This window comes from Chelonia mydas, chromosome 6, assembly GCF_015237465.2.
Source record: "Chelonia mydas isolate rCheMyd1 chromosome 6, rCheMyd1.pri.v2, whole genome shotgun sequence".
NCBI classification, from domain to species: Eukaryota; Metazoa; Chordata; order Testudines; family Cheloniidae; genus Chelonia; species Chelonia mydas.
In genome coordinates this window covers 74,153,466-74,177,239 of record NC_051246.2, presented here as the reverse complement: position 1 = coordinate 74,177,239, position 23,774 = coordinate 74,153,466, and the positions used below count along the sequence as shown (strand labels likewise).

The following is a 23,774-nucleotide window of genomic DNA, read 5'->3' as shown; positions in this document are numbered from 1 at the left end:
GGTGAATTATCAGGGCCCAGCCCTGAAGCCAGCATTACAGCAGGCAGGGAGGAGAGCTTCATGCAGGTTGTCTGGAACATGGGTAGATGGCAAGGGCTACAAAGCCCAGGAGAGTTCTGCAATGGGCACTGCTCAAGCCAGTTACTTAGGCACCCCCAATTTATCACACCTCTGAAGGCTAATGGCAGTTGGTCTCCTTTATTTCCTATGGGTCCACAGAAAACCAAAGCCCTCTCTCTGCTAATGTTTCTCTGAATTTATTGGGAAGAAGTGTCAGTTTCTGCATACATTGCTTGAGGCTGTAACTTTTAGCATTGATTTGCATCAGAAAAGTGACCACCTATGTCCTTTTCAATCCTGCAGCATACAGGGCTTTGGCTGCACAGCTCCCGTTTACGTCAATGAGAGCTGCGAGGTCAGATCCCTGTCGCTGCTTTGGAAACTCACCCCCAGCTGCATTTACTCTAAAAGGCTAAGCTTAATTTTCTCAAGAGAATTGAAGGAAAGTTTCTGTGAGCGTTTTTTGCATCATTTATTTCTCTGGGACTTTTCAGGGGATTCCAGGCCTGCACTTTGGGTAAATATTTATTTCTTGTTCCTTGATGCAGAGGACGAAAGGGCGCTCTGTACAGCCTCTCCCCCTGAGCCGGGGTTATGGTTTGAAGGTGGGGGATATTTTTTGTACTATGCAGGAAATTAAACAGACATTAACAGCTGACACTGTGAGATCCCAGTGGCTAGCCTTGTGCCTGAAGGTGAGTGCTGCATGGAGCTGGTGTTCTGTCAGGATGTACAGATTGTTTATGCTATGGGAAGTTGTATGTTGGTGTTAAAGTTAATGCCACTCCAACAAAGGGTGTGTTAAGGGACAGATGGAAGCCCCCTCCAGAGTATCTAGTGTCACTCATACTGCTAATGTCTAAAGGATGGTGGGTGGAATGGGGCCTCCATTCAATGGCCTAGAGTTTTTCAGAAAGAAGTTTATCCTTCAGGGAATCTTCCTTGGAGTTTTAGATCCCCGATGATCTCATTTATGCCAACTCTGCATTCTTCCTCTGGCCTAAGCTCCACACAACAGCCACCATCCTTCTGCTGAATGGGACCAGCTGGGGCTCCTTTCAGAGTCATCAATCAGTGTCATTCCTTTAGCCATGGAAGGGGTCACTAAGAGCTCACAGGACTAGTTCTGGGTGGGAACCAGATTTTCTATTTTGCTGGGAATTCAGTGAGTTTAACATTTTTTCCATTCCAAAATGGAACAGAAACAGAACATATGAAATTAAATTCTGAAGAAGAGTTCACTTTGGGTCAATTGGAATGTTTCATTTCAATGCAGTCAAAATATTATGTTCTGATTTTGACTTTTAAAAATTTTTATATCAGATTATATTAAAAACATTGAAATGAAAAGTCATTTCGAAGTAGAAAATCAAAATGTTCCACTCTGAAGAGGTTGAACTGTTCTATTTTGACCTGATATGGAATGGAGCATTCCATTTTTTTTCCTAAATGAAATTCTCTCAAAATAAATGTTTTACTTTTGATGAATCAGCATTCTGACAGAAAAGATATTCCACTGGAAAATTTCTGACCAAGTCTAAGCAGGACCTTGCCTCTTCAACTTCTGAGCACAATACCTCTGCAGTGTTCCCAGTCAGAGGGGTGAGAGACTGGTAACAAAAAGAATTTGAGTCTGCAGTATAGCAGTTTAGAGAATTATCATTAGTCCACAGGATTTCGCCCTATACAGATTGCCCTCTTTAATGAAGATCATACCCCATACAGCCTTCCCTGTTACACTGGTTACCTCCCACTTCACTACTGCACTCCTCCTCTTCTGCTACATTCTAGGATCCCCCCCATCCCTTGCTCATACCCCCTTTAGTATCCTGAGTATTGCAGCACTCAGAATTTCTGACAGTTTTTCTAATAGCACATTCCTTTTCCAGTGTTGCCTTATGCTTATAATCTAGTCCCCCTCAGCACAGTATTCAAACCCATGTGTGACTCTGGGTGCATTATCAAATCAACCTGACTAAATTCCCTAGTGCCAGCACCTGTGTTTCCTGGTGCTAAACACTGATGTAGAACATAATAGAAGCTTCCTGCTGGGCCATGTTGGAGTCACCGAGACCGTCTGACTGCCTTCCCAAGGAGACAGTTACTTGTAGAATTGCAGCCCATTTAGCCCATTATAGGAATAAAATCTTTTGTGTTAAAAAGTACTCACTCTACTGCTGTTGTTATACCAGACGGTGAAAAACACCCCATCTCCCTGTGATAAAGGGATAATCTTGTAATTGTGTTGGCCTGATGTAGGATCAATAAAATTATGTATTGATCTCAGCAAGTCAATGTAAACATAAACTGTTCAAAACTATTCACAAGGCACCAGCCTTCAGCCCCTGGAAAGCGTTAGGGCTGCCAATTCTTCAAATAGTAAGAGGAAGCAAATAACCAAGGCAGTTTTGGCATCAGGATTTATGGTCTACAAACTGGAGAAATAACTGGATGTCACGGGATATATAGACCACAGCTTAGCTATCTCCTCAGCTGCTGCTAATTGCTGGCTCAGTAACAACTGGGGCATTAGAAGTCTGCAGATGAGGAGAGAGGGGCAGCTGCTCCAGAGACTACCACGAGGAGAGTCTTTCAATAGCAGACTGGTAGGAAGCCTCCCAGGACTTCCAGAGAAAGAGACTCAGTGAGGGTGAGTCTAGGAAAAGGGCTGCTAGAGAGGCAAGGGAGAAGTTGTAGGGAAGCAGCCAGGGATTGGGACAAACCAGTTCTAGCTGCTTCACACAGGGTCCCTGGGCTGGAACCCAGAAGAGTGGGTGGGTGGGCCTGGGATTGTTGCCTTTTTGCTAGGGTCGTAGGAATCCTGGTCTAATGGACCCTTTATTGCCCTGGAAAGAGAGAGGCTCTTAACAACCTGGCTGGAGTCCTAAGAAGCAACAGCAGCCATCTCACAGATAGACAAAAGACTGTTGGGGGGAACTGAGGCAGAGTTACCACAACACCATGTGTGGCCATGAGAAAGCAGTGGCTGGTAAAGGTGCTCCTGGATGCTGGACCTTTATTTTTACATCCTAATAAATGAATGGGAAATGCCACTCTTTGTTTGATGTAACAGCTGAGGTGATTATCACTCTTTTGGTTGCTTGAACAATTCTCTGATCCTGGCTCTTGCAGAAACCCATGTCTGAGAGGTAATGCTGGATCTTTTAGTAGAGTAATAGTGAGAGAGGCAAATTCACTAGTAATCCACACCTGGCTCGTTTCGTTATAGATTATGTAGTGTTTTTTTTTTTTGGTGGGAGGGTGTTGGGGGAGAAAAGGGGAGGGGGGGTTGCCTTTCTCTGAACTAGCTACTGCTAGAGGCAGGATATCAGCCTTTCCAGGACAAGCTCTGAGTCAATAGGGCAGATTCTTTGGCCTAAATTTTCAAAATCAGCTATTGAGTTTTGGTGCCCTACCAGAGACAACCTTAAAGAGGGCTGATTGTTTTTCAGAGGGTGGCTCCTTAGCACTTTCAGAAAATCAGTCCCCTTTAAAGGTGTGTCAAACTGAGCATCCAGAATCACTAGTCAGTCTTGAAAATCTTGGTCCATGCTCCTGTGTAAAAGCAGCCACATTATCTTGGCATCTCTGTTCAATAGCATTTTAAACATCACTGACCAAGGTACCAATGATATGAAGTCCCTAGAAGGGAGGGAAGTCACAGAAACTGAAGGTTTTATTGCTGAGTACCCATGGTAATAACATTTTGTAATTGCCTGTGTATGTGAAATGATAAAATGCAAAAATCCTTGGGGTTTTTGCATTTGGTTACAAATTGGAAATGGGCCCACTTCTGCAGGAAATTTGGATGAGGCGTGTGATTGTTGGAGCAAAAGCAGGCCCATTTTCCAACAAAAAAAGGGTCTGTTTTCAAGCAAAACTGGGCCAGCTTCTGAGCAAAACCTGACCAGTTTGTTCACTGCACAAGGCTTTCTACTGAAAACATGCAAAATGTCTCCCCCCCCCGCCGGCCCCACCGAGGCAAAAATAATCCTGTTGTGCCACCTGCTAATCAGTGAAAGCCTGGAGCATGGTGCTTGTGTGAAACAACAGAACTTTGCCCAAACTCCGGTGGAAATAAAATTGACTTTTGCAGAGCTTTGTGCATTGTGGTCTAGCAAATAATTTGTGTGCAGGCCACAGGAAAACTGTGACTGGGGGGAGGAGTGAAACTACAGCAACCAGCCCATGATTGTTCTAGGGATGCCAGCCAGGGCTGTCGTTCCTCTGCACACCATGTTGATATAGGGACTTCAAAGCAACAAGAGGCATAGACCCGAAACCACCTTGCTCCAAATGCACTGACGGCTGACCATTTGCGTTAAGACTTGTTTTTAAACTCCTAGCAGCATCTGTAGCATGATATGCCAAGAAGCAATTCTGATTCTGCTGAGTTAGACGGTAGAAATACACACTGGCTGGTTCGTTACATCTCTCTCCCTGCAAGATTTGTTACTCGTAATTCAGAGCTGGGGAACAGAGTTAAAGCAGAACTCTCTCTTTCTCTGGCTTCTGTGCTTTCCCCACCCTAAATAAACCAGGGCAAAACATTACGCTGCCTGAAAATGGGATATCTATCACTGACAGGGGAACTACATTCATGGATGCTGGGGCAAAGACAGAGCGATGTGTGCTGAGTCTTACTGGTGACACGTGACTAGTCTGAAGTGTCACGATCACAGGTCTCCTACTAAGTTGCTAAAAAAGTACAGTCAAACAATTGTCAATTACAAGCAATTAAAAATCATGTTGTTAGTTAAACACTATTTTAATTTAAAAGATAAAAACAAATAACCGGTGCTAAGGAACATTGGGATTTCCATACTGGCTCAGACCTGTGCCCCCTCCAGTCAGGCATCCTGTCTCTGACCGCACCCAGTGCTGGATGCTCTGGGATAGGGGAAAGAAACTCCATACTGGACAACTATTGAATAATTTGCAAAGAGGAGAAGTTTCTTCATGACTCTGCAGTGAGTTAGTGATAGGCTCATGCCCTGAAATGTGAGGGGTTTTGCTCCTGATTTTAAGACATTGTATTTCCATCTTGTCGGAGGTGACTGCGGGTGTTCCTGTTATGCATATAAATGTCTGATCCTTTTCTGAGCCCTACTTGGCTCTTGCCGTCGAGAGTTCCAGAGCTAATTATGTACTGCATAAAAATGTCCCTTTACCCCTTTTAAATATGCAGGGTGAAATCCTGGCCCTCCTGAAGTCTGTGGCAGGTTTGCGATTGACTTCAGTGGAGCCAAGATTTCATCTGTTGCCTTTTGAAAGTCCCCTTGTTCTCTCTACTATCCAGGCTCTTCATTCCTAGTACTGGGCATTCCCTCTATTCTGCAGTTGAGGAGGTGGGACTAGACCTCTCAGTCACCAAACAAGGGGTTTAATTCCCCATCAGGAAAACCAGCCCCGTTCTTCCTGCCCACTGAAGTTGCACAGTTTCCACACCTGCTACTTCCTCCTCTACAGAGCACAGGAAAAGCCTATTTAAAACGCTTGTGCTGGCTGTCCACAGAGCTGTTGAGATCTATCCAGTGAGAATTCAAGCATGTAGAAAGTCAGATGCTCAGCTTGTCCTGCATCATTCAGCAGGAATTGGTTAAAATATTGTGTTTTAAAGAAGCAAAAGAGACAAAAGATTAAACTCCTGCAGGACAAATAAACTCATCCAACTAAGACTAGATTGACCTCTCAGGCTGAGAAATTGTCTGGGTCCTATAAGGAAGTGCGCAATGTCCCACTTACACGTTAGCCAGTCATTACAAGCTACGTGAATGGACCCTGGTGGAGTCGGCGTTTGGGAGGAGAGAACTGCGTGCTGTGAAACCTCAACAAGCCATTAAACAAAATGGCCTTCCAAAATCTAAACAGTTATGTAAGGCCAACCCCTTGGGGTATCACTGATGTTCAAGTCCCAATAGTAGAAATGGCAAGCCTGGATGAGAGAAAGATATATTGTAACTTGACACATGATCTCTCTTCTTAGGGTGTCCAAGCTCACCATTCCAATCTGGCAATTAATTAGATTTATGGAGCTCAATGACAAATTGTCTTTATACTTGTCAGGTGGCTCTGATTCAGAGGAAGTGAGTTTAGTATTCTCGATTAAAGTCACACCTCTGATTTGTATAATGGCAATATGTTGTTTTCAGTGTTGTTTTCTGTCACGTTCATTATCATCCAAATGTTTTGCTTGCTTTTCTGGCTGCATTGAAGAGAGGTTTTTATAGAGCTACATGCAATGGTACTTGGGTTTTTTTCCTGAATGGTCACAGTTAGCTTAGAACCTAGCAATGGGCAGTTGTACTTCAAATTGTTACTTCAAATGTGCATTACCTTGAATTTGTCAACACTGAATGTCTCCTGCCATTGTGCTGCCCAGTCTCCTATCTTTGTTAGGCCCTTCTGAAATTACGTAGTCTGCCTAAGCCTTGAATAACCAAAATAACTTTGGGTCATGTACAAATATTGCCACATCACTACGTTTGCATGAGCTCTAGCTCACGAAAGCTCATGCTCAAATAAACTTGTTCGTCTCTAAGGTGCCACAAGTCCTCCTTTTCTTTTTGCGAATACAGACTAACATGGCCGCTACTCTGAAACCATAAACATATTATGTATATCAAACAATACTTTTCTTATGTCCCAGTTCAGCAAAGCATGTAAGTATGTGATTAAATATTTGCATAAGTCCCAATGACTTCCCATTGACTTCAGTGGGACTTAATGAGGTGCTTAACTTTAAACATGTGCTTAAGTACTTTGCAGAGGAGGGATGGCATCAAGGATGTGTTTAAGTGAATCTATTGCTAACCAGTTGCCTTGAAAAAAATAGCTATTTCCCACTCTTTGTTTCTTCTTTGCCAGTGTCTAATCCATGAATGTACTTTTTCTCATCCCATGGCAACTTAGTTTCCTTAATAACCTCTTGTGTGGGACTTTGTGCAAGGCTTCTGAAAGGCTAAATGAAGTATGTCAGCTGCTTCCCCTTTATCTACTAAGCCATGCTGGTTTATGTTTCTCATGTCATGTACATTTAGATGTTGTCTATTTTTAATGATTTGTGTCAACCAATTTGCCTTTCATATGGATTCATGGATTCCAAAGCCAGAAGGGACCATTGTGATCATCTACTCTGACTTTGTGTATAACACAGACTGCAGAACTAAATATTTCCTTTTGAACTAGCGCATATCTGTTTTAAAAAAAAAATCTAATCTTGACTTAAAATTTGCCAGTGATGGAGAATCCACCATGACCCTGGGTAAATTGTTCCAAAGGTTAATTACCCTCACTGTTTGAAAATAAGCTATATATTTTGTATAAACTGAATTTGTCTAACTTCAACATCCAGCCATTGGAAGTTGTTTATACACCTCTACCCCGATATAATGCTGTCCTCGGGAGCCAAAAAATCTTACCGTGTTATAGGTGAAACCGCGTTATATCCAAGTTGCTTTGATCCACCGGACCGTGCAGCCCCACCCCCCCAGAGCGCTGCTTTACTGCGTTATATCCGAATTCGTGTTATATCGGGTTTCGTTATATTGGGGTAGAAGTGTACTTCTGTCTGCTAGCCCATTATCAAATATTTGTTCCCCATGTAGGTGCTCAGAGGCTGACCAATTCACCCCTTAACCTTCACTTTGTCAAGCTAAATAGATTGAGCAACTTGTGTCTATGACTATAAGTAAGGCTATGTTTTTGTCATGGATATTTTTAGTAAAAGTGATGGACAGGTCACAGGCAATAATGAAAAATTAATGGAAGCATGTGACCTGTCCTTGACTTTTACTAAAAATACCCATGACAAAATGGGGGTAGCCTGGGCAGCCTGGTGCTCCAGGGTCCCCCCCACACTGCAGCTGGGAGCTGCTGGGGGTCTCCCCTGCTGCCTGCAGCAGCCAGGAGCTCCAGGGCTCCCTCTTGCTGCTCAGGGCATCAAAGATCCAAGTGTCGGGGGTCTCTCTTGCCATCCGCAGCGGTCAGGAGCTTGTTGGATCCCCCTGCCACCTGCGGTGCATGGGAGCAACGGGGATTCCCCGTGCTACTGGGTCCTCCTGCTGCCCACCACTGTGGGGAGCGGCATGCGTCCCCCCTGCCTCCTGGGGCAGCAGTAAGCAGCGTGGATTCCCCCCGCCAGCGGGTCCCCCCTGCCACCTGAGGTGGCAGGGACCAGTGCAGGTCGCCCCTGCTGTCCGCAGTGGCCATGAGCAACGAGGATTCCCCCTGGTGCCTGCGGTTGGGAGCGGCTGATTTCCCCCCCTGCCATCCCTGGTGGCCAGGAGCAGCGGGGGAGCTGCAGGGGTCCCCCCGCCACCTGTGGTGGCCAGGAGCTTCGGGGCTCCCCCACAGCTCCCTGCCTCCGCAGTCAGCAGGGGATCCTGCAGCTCCCAGCCAGTGCTGTCTGAAGTCACGGCGGTCTTTGGAAGTCATAGATTCCGTGACCTCTGTGACTAAATCACAGCCTTAACTATAAGGCATGTTTTCCAATCCTTTGATCAGTCTTGTGGCCTTCTCTCAGCCCTCTCCAATTTATTGACATCCATCTTAAATTGTGGACACAAGAACTGGACATAATATTCAAGCAGTGGTTGCCTAACTTCAGTAAGTTTCAATTACAATTACTGTGTAATTTCCAGGACCCCCTGCCTGGAAGTGGGGGACTTGAAGTGGGGGGTCTCCCACATGCCAAGTGAATACCCTAACCAATAGGCTAAAACAGGGGTGGGCAAACTTTTTGGCCTGAGGGCCACATCTGGGAATAGAAATTGTATCATGGGCCAGGAATGCTCACAAAATTGGGGTTGGGGTGTGGGAGGGGGTGAGGGCTTTGGTTGGGGGTGCAGGCTTCGGGGTGAGGCCAGAAATCAGGAGTTCAGGGTGTGGGAGGGGCCTCTGGGCTGGGGCAGGGGGTTGGGATGCAGGAAGAGATGCAGGCTCCAGCTGGGGGTATGGGCTCTGCGGTGGAGCTGGGAATGAGGGGTTGGGGTTCAGCGGTATGTCCCTTCTCCGGCTCCTATGCGGAGGCATGGCCAGATGGCTCAGCACACTGCCCCGTCCACGGGCACCGCCCCTGCAGCTCCCATTGGAGCATGGGAGGGGGCTATTGGAGTGTGTAGGAGCCGGAGTGGGGCCATGCCGTGGCTTCCGGGAGCTGCATGGAGCGGCCTCCAACCCTGTGCCCCAGCTGGAACAAGGCAAGCCCCAGATCCTGCACCCCAGTGGGAGCTTGCAGGCCGGATCTGGCCCACGGGCCGTAGTTTGCCCACCCCTGGGCTAAAAGTTATAAGGTAAGTCCTCTTCCTCCCACCCCCAGAGGTTTTGTGTGGCATTAGGCACCCTCTAAGCATGACTACCGATCAAGCCCTAACGTGACTTAGGTGGCCCCAGTTCGTAAATGACAAGTAGAGATAGGCACCTCCCTGAAGTCTGGAGTTAGGTGCAGAATGCTGAGAGCGGGATGGGACTTGGTATGCACCCCCGTCATCCACAGGCCCCAACTTTTGTTGGTGCCGGTGGGTGCTCGTAGCCACCCCTCCCAACTCCGCCCCTCCCTGCCCCATTGGATCCCTCCCCAAATTCCCACCCCGGCCCCGCCTCCTCCCCCAAGTGTGCTGCATTCCCCGCCCGCCCTCCCTCCCAGGCTTGCCGTGCGAAACAGCTGGGAGGGAGGGGGGAGAAGTAGGACACAGTGGTGTGCTCAGGGGAGGAGCGGAGGCAGAGGTGAGCTAGGGTCGGGGGGGCGGGCGGGGAGCTGCCGGTGGGTGCAGAGCACCCACCAATTTTTCCCTGTGGGTGCTCCAGCCCCGGAGCACCCACGAAGTCGGCGCTTATGCCCTCATCTGCATCGTCTGTTGGCTAGCTTAGGCGTCCCCCTGTCTAACATGCTGGCTTTGTGGGTCTCACTGTAAGGCATCTATCTCTCCCCAGGCATTATATAGGGAGCCTAAGTGCTTAACTCAAGCTTTGTGGGTCGCACTGTTGTTCAAAAAAACAACAACGAGGAGTCCTTGTGGCATCTTAGAGACTAACAAATGTATTTGGGCATAAGCTTTCGTGGGATATAACCCACTTCATCAGATGCATTCCAGTGACTTTCCAGACACATAAAAGTTGGGTGTTGTGGATGGGGCTTTAGGATCAGGCCCTAATTTATCAGTTTGTTCTAGCACCTTCTCTGTTGACACACCAATCTATGATAATGCCTCATCCTTATTATCTGAAAAGAGCAGATCTCCCCTGACGGCCTCAGTGGTGAACACTGATGCAAAGAAATAATTTTGCTTCTATGCAACGTCCTTATCTTCTCTATCTGCTCTCTTCACTCCCTGGTAGTCCTGGGGACCCACCAAATCTCTCACAGGCTTCCTGCTTCTGAGCTACTGAAGGAATTTCTTCTTATTTTGTTTTATGTCTTTAGCCATTTGCTCTTCAAATTCCCTCTAAGCCCTTCCTCCTAATTTCCATCTTGTTTTTGCCTGCCATAGTTTATATTCTTTTCTACTGTCGTCACTTGGGTGGGATTTCAATTTTTTTGGGAAGATGCATAGTTGGCTTGAATAATATCTTGAGCTTTGCAATTTAACCAGAGTTGATTTTTTCTGCCTTCTGCTTTGATTAAAAGGTCTCTGGAGAAGGAACCTTGTCATCCTTTATGTTTGTAAAGTGCCATATACATTAGTGTTGCCAAATAAATATTACCCTTTTGTTTGCATTTCATGCACTGGGGAGAGAATCATGTGATCCTCATGATCTTCTAGCTTGATGTTCAAACTATTGCAGACGAGAGGGGCCTATAATACGAAGAAAGATGTTGTTGGAATGGCACTCAATAGGCCACTAATTATTCTACCTGTGATCACTGCACAGTCCAAAGGAAAGGTCCATGCAACAGGTTGCTACTTCTTCCTGGAATTTCAGAGACTATCTGAAACAAGTATCCAATTTCAAAGTCTGAGCCCCCTGGATTGTTGAGTACTACGAATGTCACCAGCAGGATACAACCATGGGGAAGCCTTCTAAGGTTTCTCTCTTTACTATATTCCAGGGGAAGGTAATTGTGATGTGGAGATTTAGATTTTCACAGTTGATTCATGTAATTTGGAACCATGGGGATGGAACAAGTTGGGTGCAGTTACTGTCTACTCAGTGTTAAAATTCATGAGCATATTTGGGCAAATATTTAGTAAATTGCCCTGCTGACCCCAAAAAAGCTGAGCTGTGGACCTGTCTCACGTCTACGCTCAATTAAGTGCACCTGGGATTATTAAAATACCTCCAAGTGAGCTATGGACCATGTACTCACCTTCAATCTCTTGCAATCCAGTGTATTCTCCTTGAGTTCTGACTGTCCCCACTGTTCTTGTAACTGCACTTCTCAGGGTGGTCACCTTTCCTGTTCTGTGCTTTTGCCCCATCCTGCTGAGAGACCCCAATCTTGTCTGAGATGTCTTTCCTTGGGGATGCAGGATCCCCTCTATGTTCAAGGCATGTGGCTACCTCGCCTCCTTTTATTGTGATGTTTTGCCCCTCAGAACCAGTGTATTGGGTCACCTCATCCACTCTCCTCAGTGACAGTCCTTTGGCTCCATCACATCTACCACGTGCTGCCTCTTCCACCTTTCCGCTGAGGCTTTCTGAAGAGTCCTCAATGGGCTCTCTTTCTGACAGAGCATTTTTCTCTAAGCCATTTCCCAGGGGTGTTGACGTGCTTCCTTTTCTGCCAGGGCCAGCAGCTTGCATAGTGCTTGTAGTGATGCTTTGGGAAATGCTGCTGTTCATGCAGCTGCCCTGCTGGGAGAGATTGATTGTGCTAGGCTTCCCAGTGTTAGCTTCCAGAATTCCTTCCTGACTTAGCTTGGATTCTGGCTCGGAGTCACCCACACTGGACACTGCCATTTCCTTGCTGAGGCACTTCCCTGCCTGCTGTTTCTCCCTCTGATTGTCCTGAGCAGGCAGAACCTTCCCACCTCTCTCCTCTTGTGATGAGAAGAAACCAGGGTCTTGGGGCCTTTGCTGCTCCATGTTCTCTTCCTGGTCTGCTGTGCAATTCTGTTCCATCACCTCCCTGCCCGCTGGAACTTTGCTCTTCAGCGTGTCAGCACTGGTGGATCTCTGGAATGAGAAAAGAGAGAACGAGAACCATTTAGTTCAGTTTATTTAAAATATCAATATGCAATTATATCGTACTTTTCCTCTGAAGACATACGTTTCCCAAAGCTAAATAAGTATTATCCTGATTTTCAGAGCGGGAAATTGAACCATAGAGAAGTCTAAGGACTTATCCTAGGTCAAAGGGTGGGAGGGTCTGTGACTGAGTCAGATGTACGTCCCAGGTCTCCTGTCTCTCAAGTCTGTGCTCTAACCAATAGATCCCAAATTACCTGAGATTGCAAGTTTTTATTCAGGACTAACTGCAAGAATTGAGCAGATTTTCTTTAAACTCACCTGGTTATCAGGGTCATCCTTTAGAAAGGGCATGTCTTCACCTTCCTTTGCATCCCATCTGTCAAAATAAAACATAGAACTTGGGCTGTCAGCTCTTCAAGTGACAAAGCACCTCTTCCATCCTGAGGCATAGACAGGAATCCCTACAGAGGCAATAAGTGGACAAAGGGGAACTGCTGGGTGATACAAAGTGCTCCTGAGCCAGGGAATAAGACACACAAACTGGAAGCTGAATGAACTTAGCTCTATGGCAGGGCAGAGCAATAGCCACTCATCCAGTGGATTTGTTTACTAATAAAATACCACAAAGTATAACTTTACAGTGCTTCCTGGTTACCTTTGCTGAGTCAATACGGGAGGTGTTTCAGAACCTTTCTAGGGGATTGAGATGCTGACTTCCTTCTGTTTGATGGCTCACCTCTAGATTCATAGCACAGGAGACAACTGACTCACAAGACTTTGCTTCCAAGGAAATAGTAGGGGTGGGCCTTGACTATCTACAGTTCCTGTCGATCTTTAGTCCTCATAATTCCTGATCACACACCAAGTATGTGATACGTGACCAGGCAGCTCTTCAACCCCTACTGCTCGCACACACAAGTGGTTTTGTTTTTTTTTGTTATGGCAAGGGAAGGAGGACATTCCTCCCCTTCCTTTCTATCATGGAGGCCCCACCACACACACACACACACACACACACTTTCTGTCTGTGTTCCCCCTCCCAAACGCTTCTTGCTATACTGGTGCTTTGGCAGGCTTGGACAAAGATCCAAGGCCCATTAGGTCTTGGAGTTTATTATGCTGATTGGTGCACACACTTTTTCCTGCCTTAACATTCCTACCTGCCACCCATCCAGTCCCTCCGTCTTGATAAGACTATGTAGATACTCCATCAGGTGTGATCCCAGTCCTCCCAGGAGTCATTGCGCCATCCTATTGCACCTGGTCTATCATGTCTCCTTACCCTGCTTCTACTCCTTCAACAGCAATGGTTCAAATCGCTAATCTGGATTTGTGTGATGGGGCATACAGGCTCCAAGCTGGCAAGGAGAAGGTTAATTGAGGGCCTTTGGACCAAATTGACCCCATCCTGCTCACATACAACAGATGTCAGAAGGGGAGAGGGGAGCCTGAGGCTAGCCAGGAAGGAGAGCGGAGCTCTGCTTCTCCCTCAGTGAGGGAAGCCTGGTTTCAGCCGGGAGTGGACAAGTCTCCCAGTGGTGGGATCACTGGGCCCAAGGAGACTGACAAAAAGCACTAGCTGCATGAAGACAGGCCCTGAGTAGGCAGGTGGGGTCTTGACTGAAGATTCATTGGATGACCTTGTTTTGAGCTTGTAGCATTCCTTTATTTTTGGACTTTAATACCCCTGAAGCCTGGGACTCAAGTGTGTCTTAGCCAGGGGACTAAAGCACCATTGCACTAGACCTGTGAGAGACGGCAACCGACCGAGACTCCATTACAGGGTGAGTAGTGCCCTGTTGGGCGACAAGAGGGCACCATGGAGGTGAACCTTGTCACAACCTGCAAATCTTATGTCTACACAATACCTGAGTCCAGCTGGCCTGAGGAACAGAACACTGCATTTGGGACTCAGACTCTCATTCCATCCAAACACCGCATCCCCACCCCAGATATACTAAGTAACTCAGAGGTCTGGTCCAGGCCACTAGGCCATACCCTTGAGAATAACTAGTAGGAAAGGAAGATGTGACTGGTCATCTGGCAAGGATGCAGACTGGCTATGGTACAAATCACTGTGGGAAAGCATCTTGATAAAGGAGATGATGATGAATGGTGCGATGGTGAAATACTGATTTGGGGGGTGGGGAACCTGCCATCTTCTGAAGTCACTAGCCCTTCTAGCAATTTTTCTTCTAAATATGCTCAGATTCACCTGACTTGCTCCCATACTTGCTTTTATACTGATGACCCCTACAAAGCACTTCTCCTGATAAGGTGGAACTCTTCTGAGGCCACTAAATCTAAACATTCTAATCTAATGAAATCATACAATCCAGTTTCTAGTACAGACACCTGTCATTAGACTAGGCTAATCACATTACCAGTTGTTTCTTCTGATGTCTGCCACTGTCTCCGCTTAACTGTACTAGTACTGATAGGGCCCATAAGTTTAAGAACTCTGCCAGCTACTACATATATGCAAGGAGAAGGTGAAAGCCTGGATTACTCAGGGCTAGACCAACGAATAAGGAGATATGCTTATGAAATAAGTGACATTGACCTCTAGCATTCAAAAATAGGTAACATTAGTGAGTGGTGAAAAGTCGAATTCTGTATTTCTAGAGAGCAAGTACGTACCCCCTTAATGAATCATTTCAGACTAGACTGTGTGAAGCCCTACATATATATCAGAGGGAATTTATAGAGTAATTATCCTGCATCAGTTGGGGATGGACTAGAAGACCTACCATGTGGCCTTGGCTTTTATTTTCTAAGGTTTTCTGCTAGAGAGTAGCACAGCTTGGTATTTGGATAGTCTAGGCTTTCGATAACTGCAGACATTAGTAATTATTGCTGGAATTATTTGTTAATTTAGTTTCAATTTTTAATAGAAATGCAGGGTCTGCTGCCCCCTCCCCCATTTAGAAAAAAGAGGGGAAGTATGTACACTGGCTTCATTCATCCCTGATGTAACTCTACTGGGGTCAATAAAGCCTCTAGCTGCTTGGTCTCTCTTGATAAATTTAGGCCAAACTTTGAAAACTTAAAAGGCATTTTTTGAGGACATGCAGAGTCCCAAATTTTCAAAAGTGTGTGTGCACAATTATAGTGACTGTGTGTGCAGTCATGATAATTGTGTGAACAAATAATGCTCAGGGATCCTGACCCTACAGTTAAACTAAAGCCACTTTACAGTATTCTGGCAGTGTGAAGCAGTAAAAAAAACAGCATGGGATATTTGGGTGGGCCCTGACTTTGGATGGGCTGGCAATTAAGGTGGGTGGGGGGCAGCTGGAGGGCAGGAGGGATGTGGGCCCGCCTCCCCCACCCCCTGCAGTTGGCCTTGCAGGGGGTGATGGATGGACCCTCTGGTCAGGGGCTCCCCGAGGCCCCGCATGTGCACCCAGCTCTGGGAGGAGATGCTGCTCTCCTGCGCTCCTGGCTCCCTTCCAGGTCCCACCGCCCCACACCAGGCCTGGCTCCCCCAGGCAGTGGGTCTGTCTTTTTTGAAGATCTCCTCTACGACTGCCTGTTTGCTCGCCCTCCTCCCAGTTGCGGATTTGGTGGGAGCGTGGGGGCTTGCTCCACTTTGCCCACCTGCCTGGCGCTCTATCTTGGGAATGGGATCTGGACACAGGGGCTTGTACCACTCCGCCCGCCCGGTTCTCCAGCTGGGGCGTGGGATCGGGGCAAGCCCCTGCACCTTGACCCCGCTCCCTGGCTGGAGCACCAGGCAGGCAGAGCGGGGCAAGCCCCCGTGCCCCAACCCCACTCCCCAGCAGGAGTGCTGGGCAGTTGTGGCATTGGAACACTTTTAATAGTGGGGGTGCTGAAAGCCAGCCCTCTTTCCCCTTCCCCCCCAGAGCTGGGGCTGGGAGCAGGGCTGTGTCTCCAGGAGGGGGGACCTGGACAGGGGTAAGGGGGCAGATGCTGGGGCCACAGCTGGAGGCAGGTGCAGGGCTGGGAGTAGAGCTCCGTGTAAAACCTGGGGGTGCTGCAGCACCCCCCACACCCTTAGTTCCCGTGCCTATGCCGCGCAGGTGGGTGGAGTGGGGCAAGTGCTGGGGCCAGAGCAGAGCCAGGGCTGGGGGGTGGGCTTGGATGCTAAGTGGGTGGGCCATGGTGTGAAGAGGCCTTAAAGTGGAAGTCAATTGTATTTATACCCACTTTAAGGCATTCTTACAGAACTAGAGTAGTATTAAGTGGCCTTAATGTAAACGAGGACCAGAACTAAGCAGTCTCACAAGTTTGAGCCTAAAATGGTAGTTAAATTTCTCTCTTAGGGAGACCACAGCAGTAAAAACAATGACAAATAAAATTTGTATCAGTTATGTGAACCATGCCTGTCGCTGGATGTAAGCTTTCACTGACTACTTTTCTCTCATGTGTTTGCTATGCATAGCACCTACTTGTCATAATATTAGTGAAATGGTGATAAAGTTACCTTGATACAACCATAAAGGGTGGTGTCTCAGCAGCAACTGAGTTACTGTCCCACTGTGGATTTCACTGAGATTAAGGCCTTGTCTACAATGCCACTTTACAACGCTGCAACTCTCTCCTTTAAATACTTGATTGTAAATTGAATCATCCAGTACAACAATGAGAGACCATCTGATCTGGTATTTAGCACGCAGGCCAGGGAATGCTAAGTACTGGATTCTAGTACTAGCTCTTCCACTGGCTTGCTGTGTGGCCACACATAAGTCCCTAAGGCCCACATTTTAAAAAACGACCTCTAATTTGGAAGCAGCTGTGTAGGTAGCTGTTATCCCCATTTTATATATGGGGAAATTGAGGCAGTGAGGTTAAAGACCAAATTTTCAAGTGTGACCTCTAGTTTTTGGTGGCCATCTTTGGACACCTGTGATCTGATTGTCAGAGGTAAACCCACAGTGTCCTCAGCATCTCTGAAAATCTGGCTTTAAGTTCTAAAGATGGCCACCAAAAACTGTAGGTAACCCTTGGAAACTTTGGTCTGTAACCTCTCTGCCTCAGTTTCCTGATCTATCAAACAGGGATAACAGCTCCTTACATAGCTGCCTCAAAGGGGTATTTGTGCAGATTCGGCCCTGTTTGTAAGCACTCCGTGCATTTAAAGCATGATGTAGACATTCTATTTTTTCAGGCAAGCTGTAGCCCCCAACACTTCACAGAATAAGATAAGTTACAAGGGCTAATGCTGCTCTTAGTTGCACCCATGCAACCGTTGTGGCTTCATCAGGATGCTATGGGCATAATAGAGACTAGAGTTTGCCCCTGCTCGCTAGTGGTAAATACTGAAAAATAGCAGCAAAATAAATAAATAAAATAAAAAAGAAAGAAAAACAGAGAGGACTAGTCAAAGGAAAAAAGGCGTTTTTCAGCTGTGTTTTGGAATGAGATGAGACACTCAGGAACAGCTGGCTGGTCCTGAAGAAAGGCAATGCAGAGGAGAAGGCTCGTGCACCACCAGAGCCATGAGTGTTTGGAGAGACAGAGAACAGGTCACTATGAGGTGAACAGAGAGCTGCAGGAGCAGTGAAGAGAGGATTGGAACTAGACAAGGTCCATGAGGTAGGATGAAGGGCTAAAAACAAGGAGCACAATTCTGAACTGCTCCTGAAATGAATAGAGAGCCAGCGGAGCTAGCTGGGGTTGTGGGATTGTGATGATGTTTCAACAGACAAATCCTTTCATTCCACATCTTTAACGTTCCCAGCTGGCAGGGCCAGACTGAGGTTACGAGGGGCCTAAGGCTAATGGGAGGGAAGGGCCTAAGTATGAATTACAGATTGCAAAAAAAATGATGAAATCATCAAACATTTCGCTACATACATATTTACTTATTATTTATTTATGTAAAATTCACAAGTTTATTCTACTCTCAGGACACTCAATTCTTCAAACAGATACTTCTGAGTCAGAGGTAGCCCGAGGGATGCTATGCTGTCCTTCTCTTAGGCCTCCTTTCTCCTAGGTAGTGGAGTGATCATCTGTATGAGGATGAACACTGCAACATTCTCCATCCTGCTCACCTCTTCCAACCTTGTGCTTCTACCCTCAGCTCTCCACATGGCACAGTGCAAAGCCAAGCCCTGCGTGTGTTTTCCCCAAGCTATGGACTCTACACCACATACCCTATCTCACTCTGGCTGCAGTCTAGGAGACAGCCAGCTTTTATTATGGAAAAGAAAACCACTCAGGTGTAAAATCCACTGAAGTAGAGGAAGTAGTAGTGGGAAAATTACATTGGGTGGCATCGTATTTAGGCTGTCTTGCTCTGAAAGCTGCCTCCCAGTGTTGCACTGGCTGAGGATAATGAGTGAGTGTTTTCACATTGAACCCAAATATTATTTGTGAGATGATACTCAGTTTGTGTACTTAATCTCCAGTGATTCACCACATCAGGCCAGTCTGTCACCAAGCTCTTCCACAATTAGAATAATAAAATAGAATCATTGGACTGGAAGGGACCCTGAGAGGTCATCTAGTCCAGTCCCCTGCACTCATGGCAGGACTATTATCTTTTCTAGAATCTGTAATCAGCAGCTCTGACATGATGTTTTTTAAGCATGAGTTCTGTGTGCACCAGCCCCCTACGGTTTGCATTTGTTTGCTTTACGCTTTCTGTAAGAAAAAGGTAACAGCTAGAAGTGACGCAGACCTTTAGACCATTGTCCAGTCATCTTATTTAGCACTTCTGTACTATGTTAGCTCTTCAAAATCACTGTCCAAACATTAAATAAACTTTATCTAAAGCCTTTCAGCTTTTGAATGACTAGGAGTTGACAAAACAGAGCTATTCCCTGTTGTGTTCTCCCCCCCGCCCCCCCCAAAAGACTTCATGAAAATCAGCATCTTAAAAGAATCATTAAGAATCTTTCAAAAGAACAGGCCAACCAAGGCTGCTGTAGTGACACCCTTGTTACATCGGGTCTGGTGTTTGTTTAAAGCCTAATGCAGAACGAAAGGAGAGCTTCCTGTTTCATTTGCATGTGTAAATCAAGCAGACCTTGCTTATTTTTTTTTCCCTTAAAGTGCTCAGAGTTTAGGGGAGGAAAGTGAATGAGATTCTGCTTATACCAGGTGTGAAAAAACAGAAGGGACCAAAATCTACTCTTATGCAAAAATCTGTTCTCCTTGAAGTCAATAAGGCTAGGTTTCAGAGGAGCAGCCGTGTTAGTCTGTATCCGCAAAAAGAACAGGAGGACTTGTGGCACCTTAGAGACTTACGCTCTAATAAATTTGTTAGTCTTTAAGGTGCCACAAGTACTCCTGTTCTTTTTTCAATAAGGCTACCCAGGTGTAACTGTCAGCAGGAATTGGCCTGTGTTCTCATTCCCTTCTCGCATTGTATTCTATGCTTACCCAACGTTTTCCACTTGGGAAGGAAGTTAGTTTGAGTTGGGGCAGAAAAATGAGGACTAACTTCAGGTTTATTAAGCTTTAAGTTTTTTGAATGAAACGCAAAAGAAATCAAATGTGAGGTACTTTTATGACAGATTGAACTGCCAGAGAACCAGCAAATGGATGGAACTTGCCTTTCCCCTATTCAGTAAGTCTTTCTATCATAGCCTGCTAAGAAGTGAATTTAAAATCCTTGAGGGAGCGGGGAGGGAGAAACCTACAACATTGTGTGTTGAGCTTCCTCCAGTGCTTTTGCAACCCCTTAAAAGTACAAATCTGTGTTGGCCTGTGGAACTAGGCTGAGCAAAAGGTAAGAACTTGGTTGCCTCTGCATTCCAGTACAGAAAAATACATCAAAGAAAAAAATGGGATTTTTTTTATTTTTAGTACAGTTCAATACAGTATTGAACACTGTGCATCATAAATCTGAAGCCCCTCGATGGAAGGTACTGTAAAAGTTAAAGTACTGGCATCCAGAATAGGATGTTTTGTTTTGTTTTTTGTTTTTCCTACAAATGTGTGGGAATTTGTTCTTTATACATGGGAGGGGCAATGGATAGAGTGTCTGCAGGTTCTGTGCAAGTTTCCCACCCTACCACTCTGGTACTGCCTCTTCCCCCCATGTCCCCTTGCCCTACCCTCCCACAGGCACTCACCAGTTGTCCAGAAATGAGACCCAGCACACATAGAAGATGAAAAGGATGGGCACTAGGGCCCAGGAGGTAGTGTCCTGAAGCTGCCTGTCAGCCTCAGCGAAGGAGAGGGACAGAGGGAGCCTCTTCCCTCCCTGACAGCTAAGCAAAGCTCTGGAGAAATAGGGGATGCAGGGCGCTGGGGCGGGGAGAGACAATGCCTGCTCAAACTACACCCACAGCTGGCATGGGTTCCCCTGGTAACTGGATTTTTAGTGTCCGGTCACCAGTGTTAACAGGATACCTGCCAGTGTGTTCCTGCAGCGTGGGGAGATGCAGATGGGAGGGAGTGGAAGCAGCAGGCTGCCAGCTGAGCTCCTTCCAACCCACAGGGGGCTGCTTTGCCTTTCCTGCTGGCAGGAGCGCCCCAGCAGGACAGTGTGAGCAAGCTCGCTCCCCGCCACCGCCCCGCCCGCGCCCCCTGCCTGACTAGTAGGGCCTAAAAAATAGGAAGGCCTAAGGCTATAGCCTTATTAGCCTAATGGTTAATCCGGCCCTGCCAGCCGGAGCATAGGGAATTGGTATCTACACTACACGCTCCTGCTAGGTGTTGCAGTGGTCCCGTTTTTTAGCTTAAAACAAACCTCATTTTCTCTCCCTTGTAGCTGATAAGCAAGATGAGGAGTCCAGATTTATTGGAGCATTAAGTGAAAATGAAGAGATGGCGGGGAGGGAGAAGAGCTGCAATGGGACAATAAGGATGGGGGGAAAAAAAGGAAAAACAAACATAGTGATGTATTTGTGGGGATAATATCATGTAGGATCCAAATGCCTTAAATGGCCTGGAATGAGATCCTGATATACCTACAGGAGCCCTAAGTTCCTCTCTGAGATGCACTAGAATGCCTGAGTCAGAAAAATGCACTGAGAAACGTACTTCTCCTCAGACTTGTTGTGAGAACAGGAACGAGCTGTTAGAGGCTATGAAGCTTTTTGGGACAGGGACTGTCACTACGTTCTATGTCTGGATGGCACCTACCACAATGGTGTCCTGCCCCATGACTAGGGGTCCTAGCTTCTCTGGTAACACAAAAAAGGAATAATAATGACAGGCCAAATATACCTTGTTGAAGCATCTGCTTTGAACCCTTCATCAGAGGGTTCTCAAACCTGTGCTGCATAAGCTGATTAGCTGAGGGTTGGAGGCCCAAAAAGGAGGGTGGGTCAGAGAAACGAAGAAGGGCTTATGGGGAATACTGTCTCCACAGGGAAGATCTTTTTGCTTTAAAACCTTCCCACAGAACAGGCTTGTTTTGACTCTGCCACTGATTGAGCTGAGTCTGTGTGAATGTGCAAGCTGGTTGCAGCCCAAAGCTCAGGAACGACAAACTGCCATTTCAATGCTCAGAGGGCCTGGGCTGCCGCGAAAGCAAGGCCCAGCAGGGTGCAGGCGTTACACACCCACCAGTGACGGCGTTGGGTATAGCAGGTTGCATCCCATAAGGCTTTATGGGAATATGCTTATGAATATATATATGACATAACTGGAATATGTTTTAGGCTACAGATGCCATGTAACATATCTCTGTAAAGGTTCTGATCTGCTGAATCTATTCATCCTATTTGTATGCATGTATCATTTTTGTATTCGAAGTTATGAATATTGGCTGTGTACTGGTTTGATTTTAAGTAGCCTTAGTAAGGCATTTGGGCAGCTTCTTTAGAAGGGAATTTGCAAGTTAAGTGCCCAATCAAGAAACACTTAACAAAAAATGGATCTTGGAAGGCTCCAATCCACATATGAAGTCTACTTGAGAACGTTCAAGGTAGCATGTGAACCATGGCTGCTACCTGTAAATTCTGAGTCGTGCATGGACATGTGACTTGCCCATGTGACTCCAAAACTCCATCTTGTAGCTGGAATTCTACCCAGGGGGAGGGAGGGGTGTCCACCCACAAGAGAGAGTCTATTTAAACCCCTGGGAGACCCCTCCATTTTGTCTTCAGCTGGCTCAAGAGATAGCCTCTCCACCCCCAAAGGATACCTGAAAAAAACTGGAACAAAGGACAGTAACCACGAGGGTGTGAGTGATTGCTGGACCCAGACTAGAAGGAGCCTAGTCTGTAAAAGAAGCTTAATGGAACATCTCTGAGGGTGAGGTTTCATCTGTAATCACTTTCTTACTGTATTAGGCATAGACTTGCATGTTTTATTTAATTTTGTTTGGTAATTTACTTTGTTCTGTCTGTCATTACTTGGAACCACTTAAATCCTACTTTTTGTATTTAATAAAATCACTTTTTACTTATTAATTAACACAGAGTATGTATTAATACCGGGGGGAAGGGGAACAGCTGTGCATATCTCTCTATCAGTGCTATAGAGGGCGAACAATTTATGAGTTTACCCTGAATAAGCTTTAAACAGGGTAAAAAGGATTTATTTGGGGTTTGGATCCCATTGGGAGTTGTGTTCCTTTCTCTAACACTCAGATGCCCTCTTAAGCTGCTTTCAATTAAGCTTGCAGTTTGTGGGACGTGGTTCAGACCTGGGTCTGTGTTTGTGGCCGGCAAGCATGTCTGGCACAACCAGGCAGGGCTCTGGAGTCCCAAGCTGGCAGGGAAAGCAGGGGCAGAAGTAGTCTTAGCACATCAGTTGGCAGCCCCAAGGGGGTTTCTGTGATCCAACCCATCATTGCAGGAATAATTATTTCCTTAAGACCAAAACAGTGGTGGTCGACTTCTTAAAAGCACAGCCAGACCATCATAGGAGATGTCCAAGCTTGTTTGGACCGTTGTTCATAAGTGGGGCTCTTGTAAAAAGATAACCTTAACTTGTGCTACCAGTCTTTATAAGGTCCTTGTCACCTGGTACAACTTTACATAGTTAAGAATGGTACCACTCATCATGTCCCCAAAGCACAGAGCATGTTCTCTGCAAAAACTGACCCACCTTCCTTGGGAGCATCAGAAGAGGCAAAAAACCAGCTCTGGTATGAGGAGATTCCTAGGCCTGCTGTTGGTGGCAAGCCAGAACAAAGATGTTCGGCAGCTCACTCTAGAACTGGCCAGTTTCAGGCTCAGCTGTATATGCACCAGGATAAGATTCCAGAGATAAGGACCTGACACTGGGAACACCCTTGCTTCTGTGAACTTTAGCCTTGTGACAGATAGAAGGAATGCTGTGGCTGAGCACAGTCCTGATTGTATGGCAAGCAAAAGACACTCTCTCTAAACTAAATGGTCCAGGAACCAGTTAAAGCTTTATGGTTACTAACCAGCAGCTTGAATTTCAAACCTCATGCTTTAGGGCTAAAGCCAGTATCCTCCAACTATCAGAGGTCAAGAGGAGATCTACAGCGGGGTGGGGGGCAGATTATCCCACCTGTGCCTACTGAAGTATGGCAATTGCTATGTTCCAGTCAGCACGGAGCATTGTGTAACATGCTGTTGTCAGTCTGCCCTATCTTGAAGGGAAACAAACAACTCTCCTTGTTAATTCCAATAAGCAGCTCAAGAACTTGGACTGCTTTTTAGTGCATAGCATTTTAATGATAA

The 23,774-nt window shown here is 46.3% G+C and overlaps 1 protein-coding gene across 3 annotated transcripts in view; it reads right to left on the bottom strand.

Annotated features, from left to right (window-relative positions):
• The window catches only part of CCDC9B (coiled-coil domain containing 9B), a 162,888-nt gene that overhangs the window by 6,000 nt on the left and 133,114 nt on the right, over nt 1-23,774 (bottom strand). For all 3 annotated transcript variants that reach the window (XM_037900487.2, XM_037900486.2, XM_027831533.3), the window contains exons 11-12: nt 12,511-12,568; nt 11,369-12,177 (exon numbers count right to left, since the gene is read on the bottom strand). In XM_037900487.2, coding sequence (XP_037756415.1) covers nt 11,371-12,177; nt 12,511-12,568 — 865 coding nt within the window. In that variant the 3' untranslated portion in view covers nt 11,369-11,370. The remainder of the gene's footprint in view (nt 1-11,368; nt 12,178-12,510; nt 12,569-23,774) is intronic.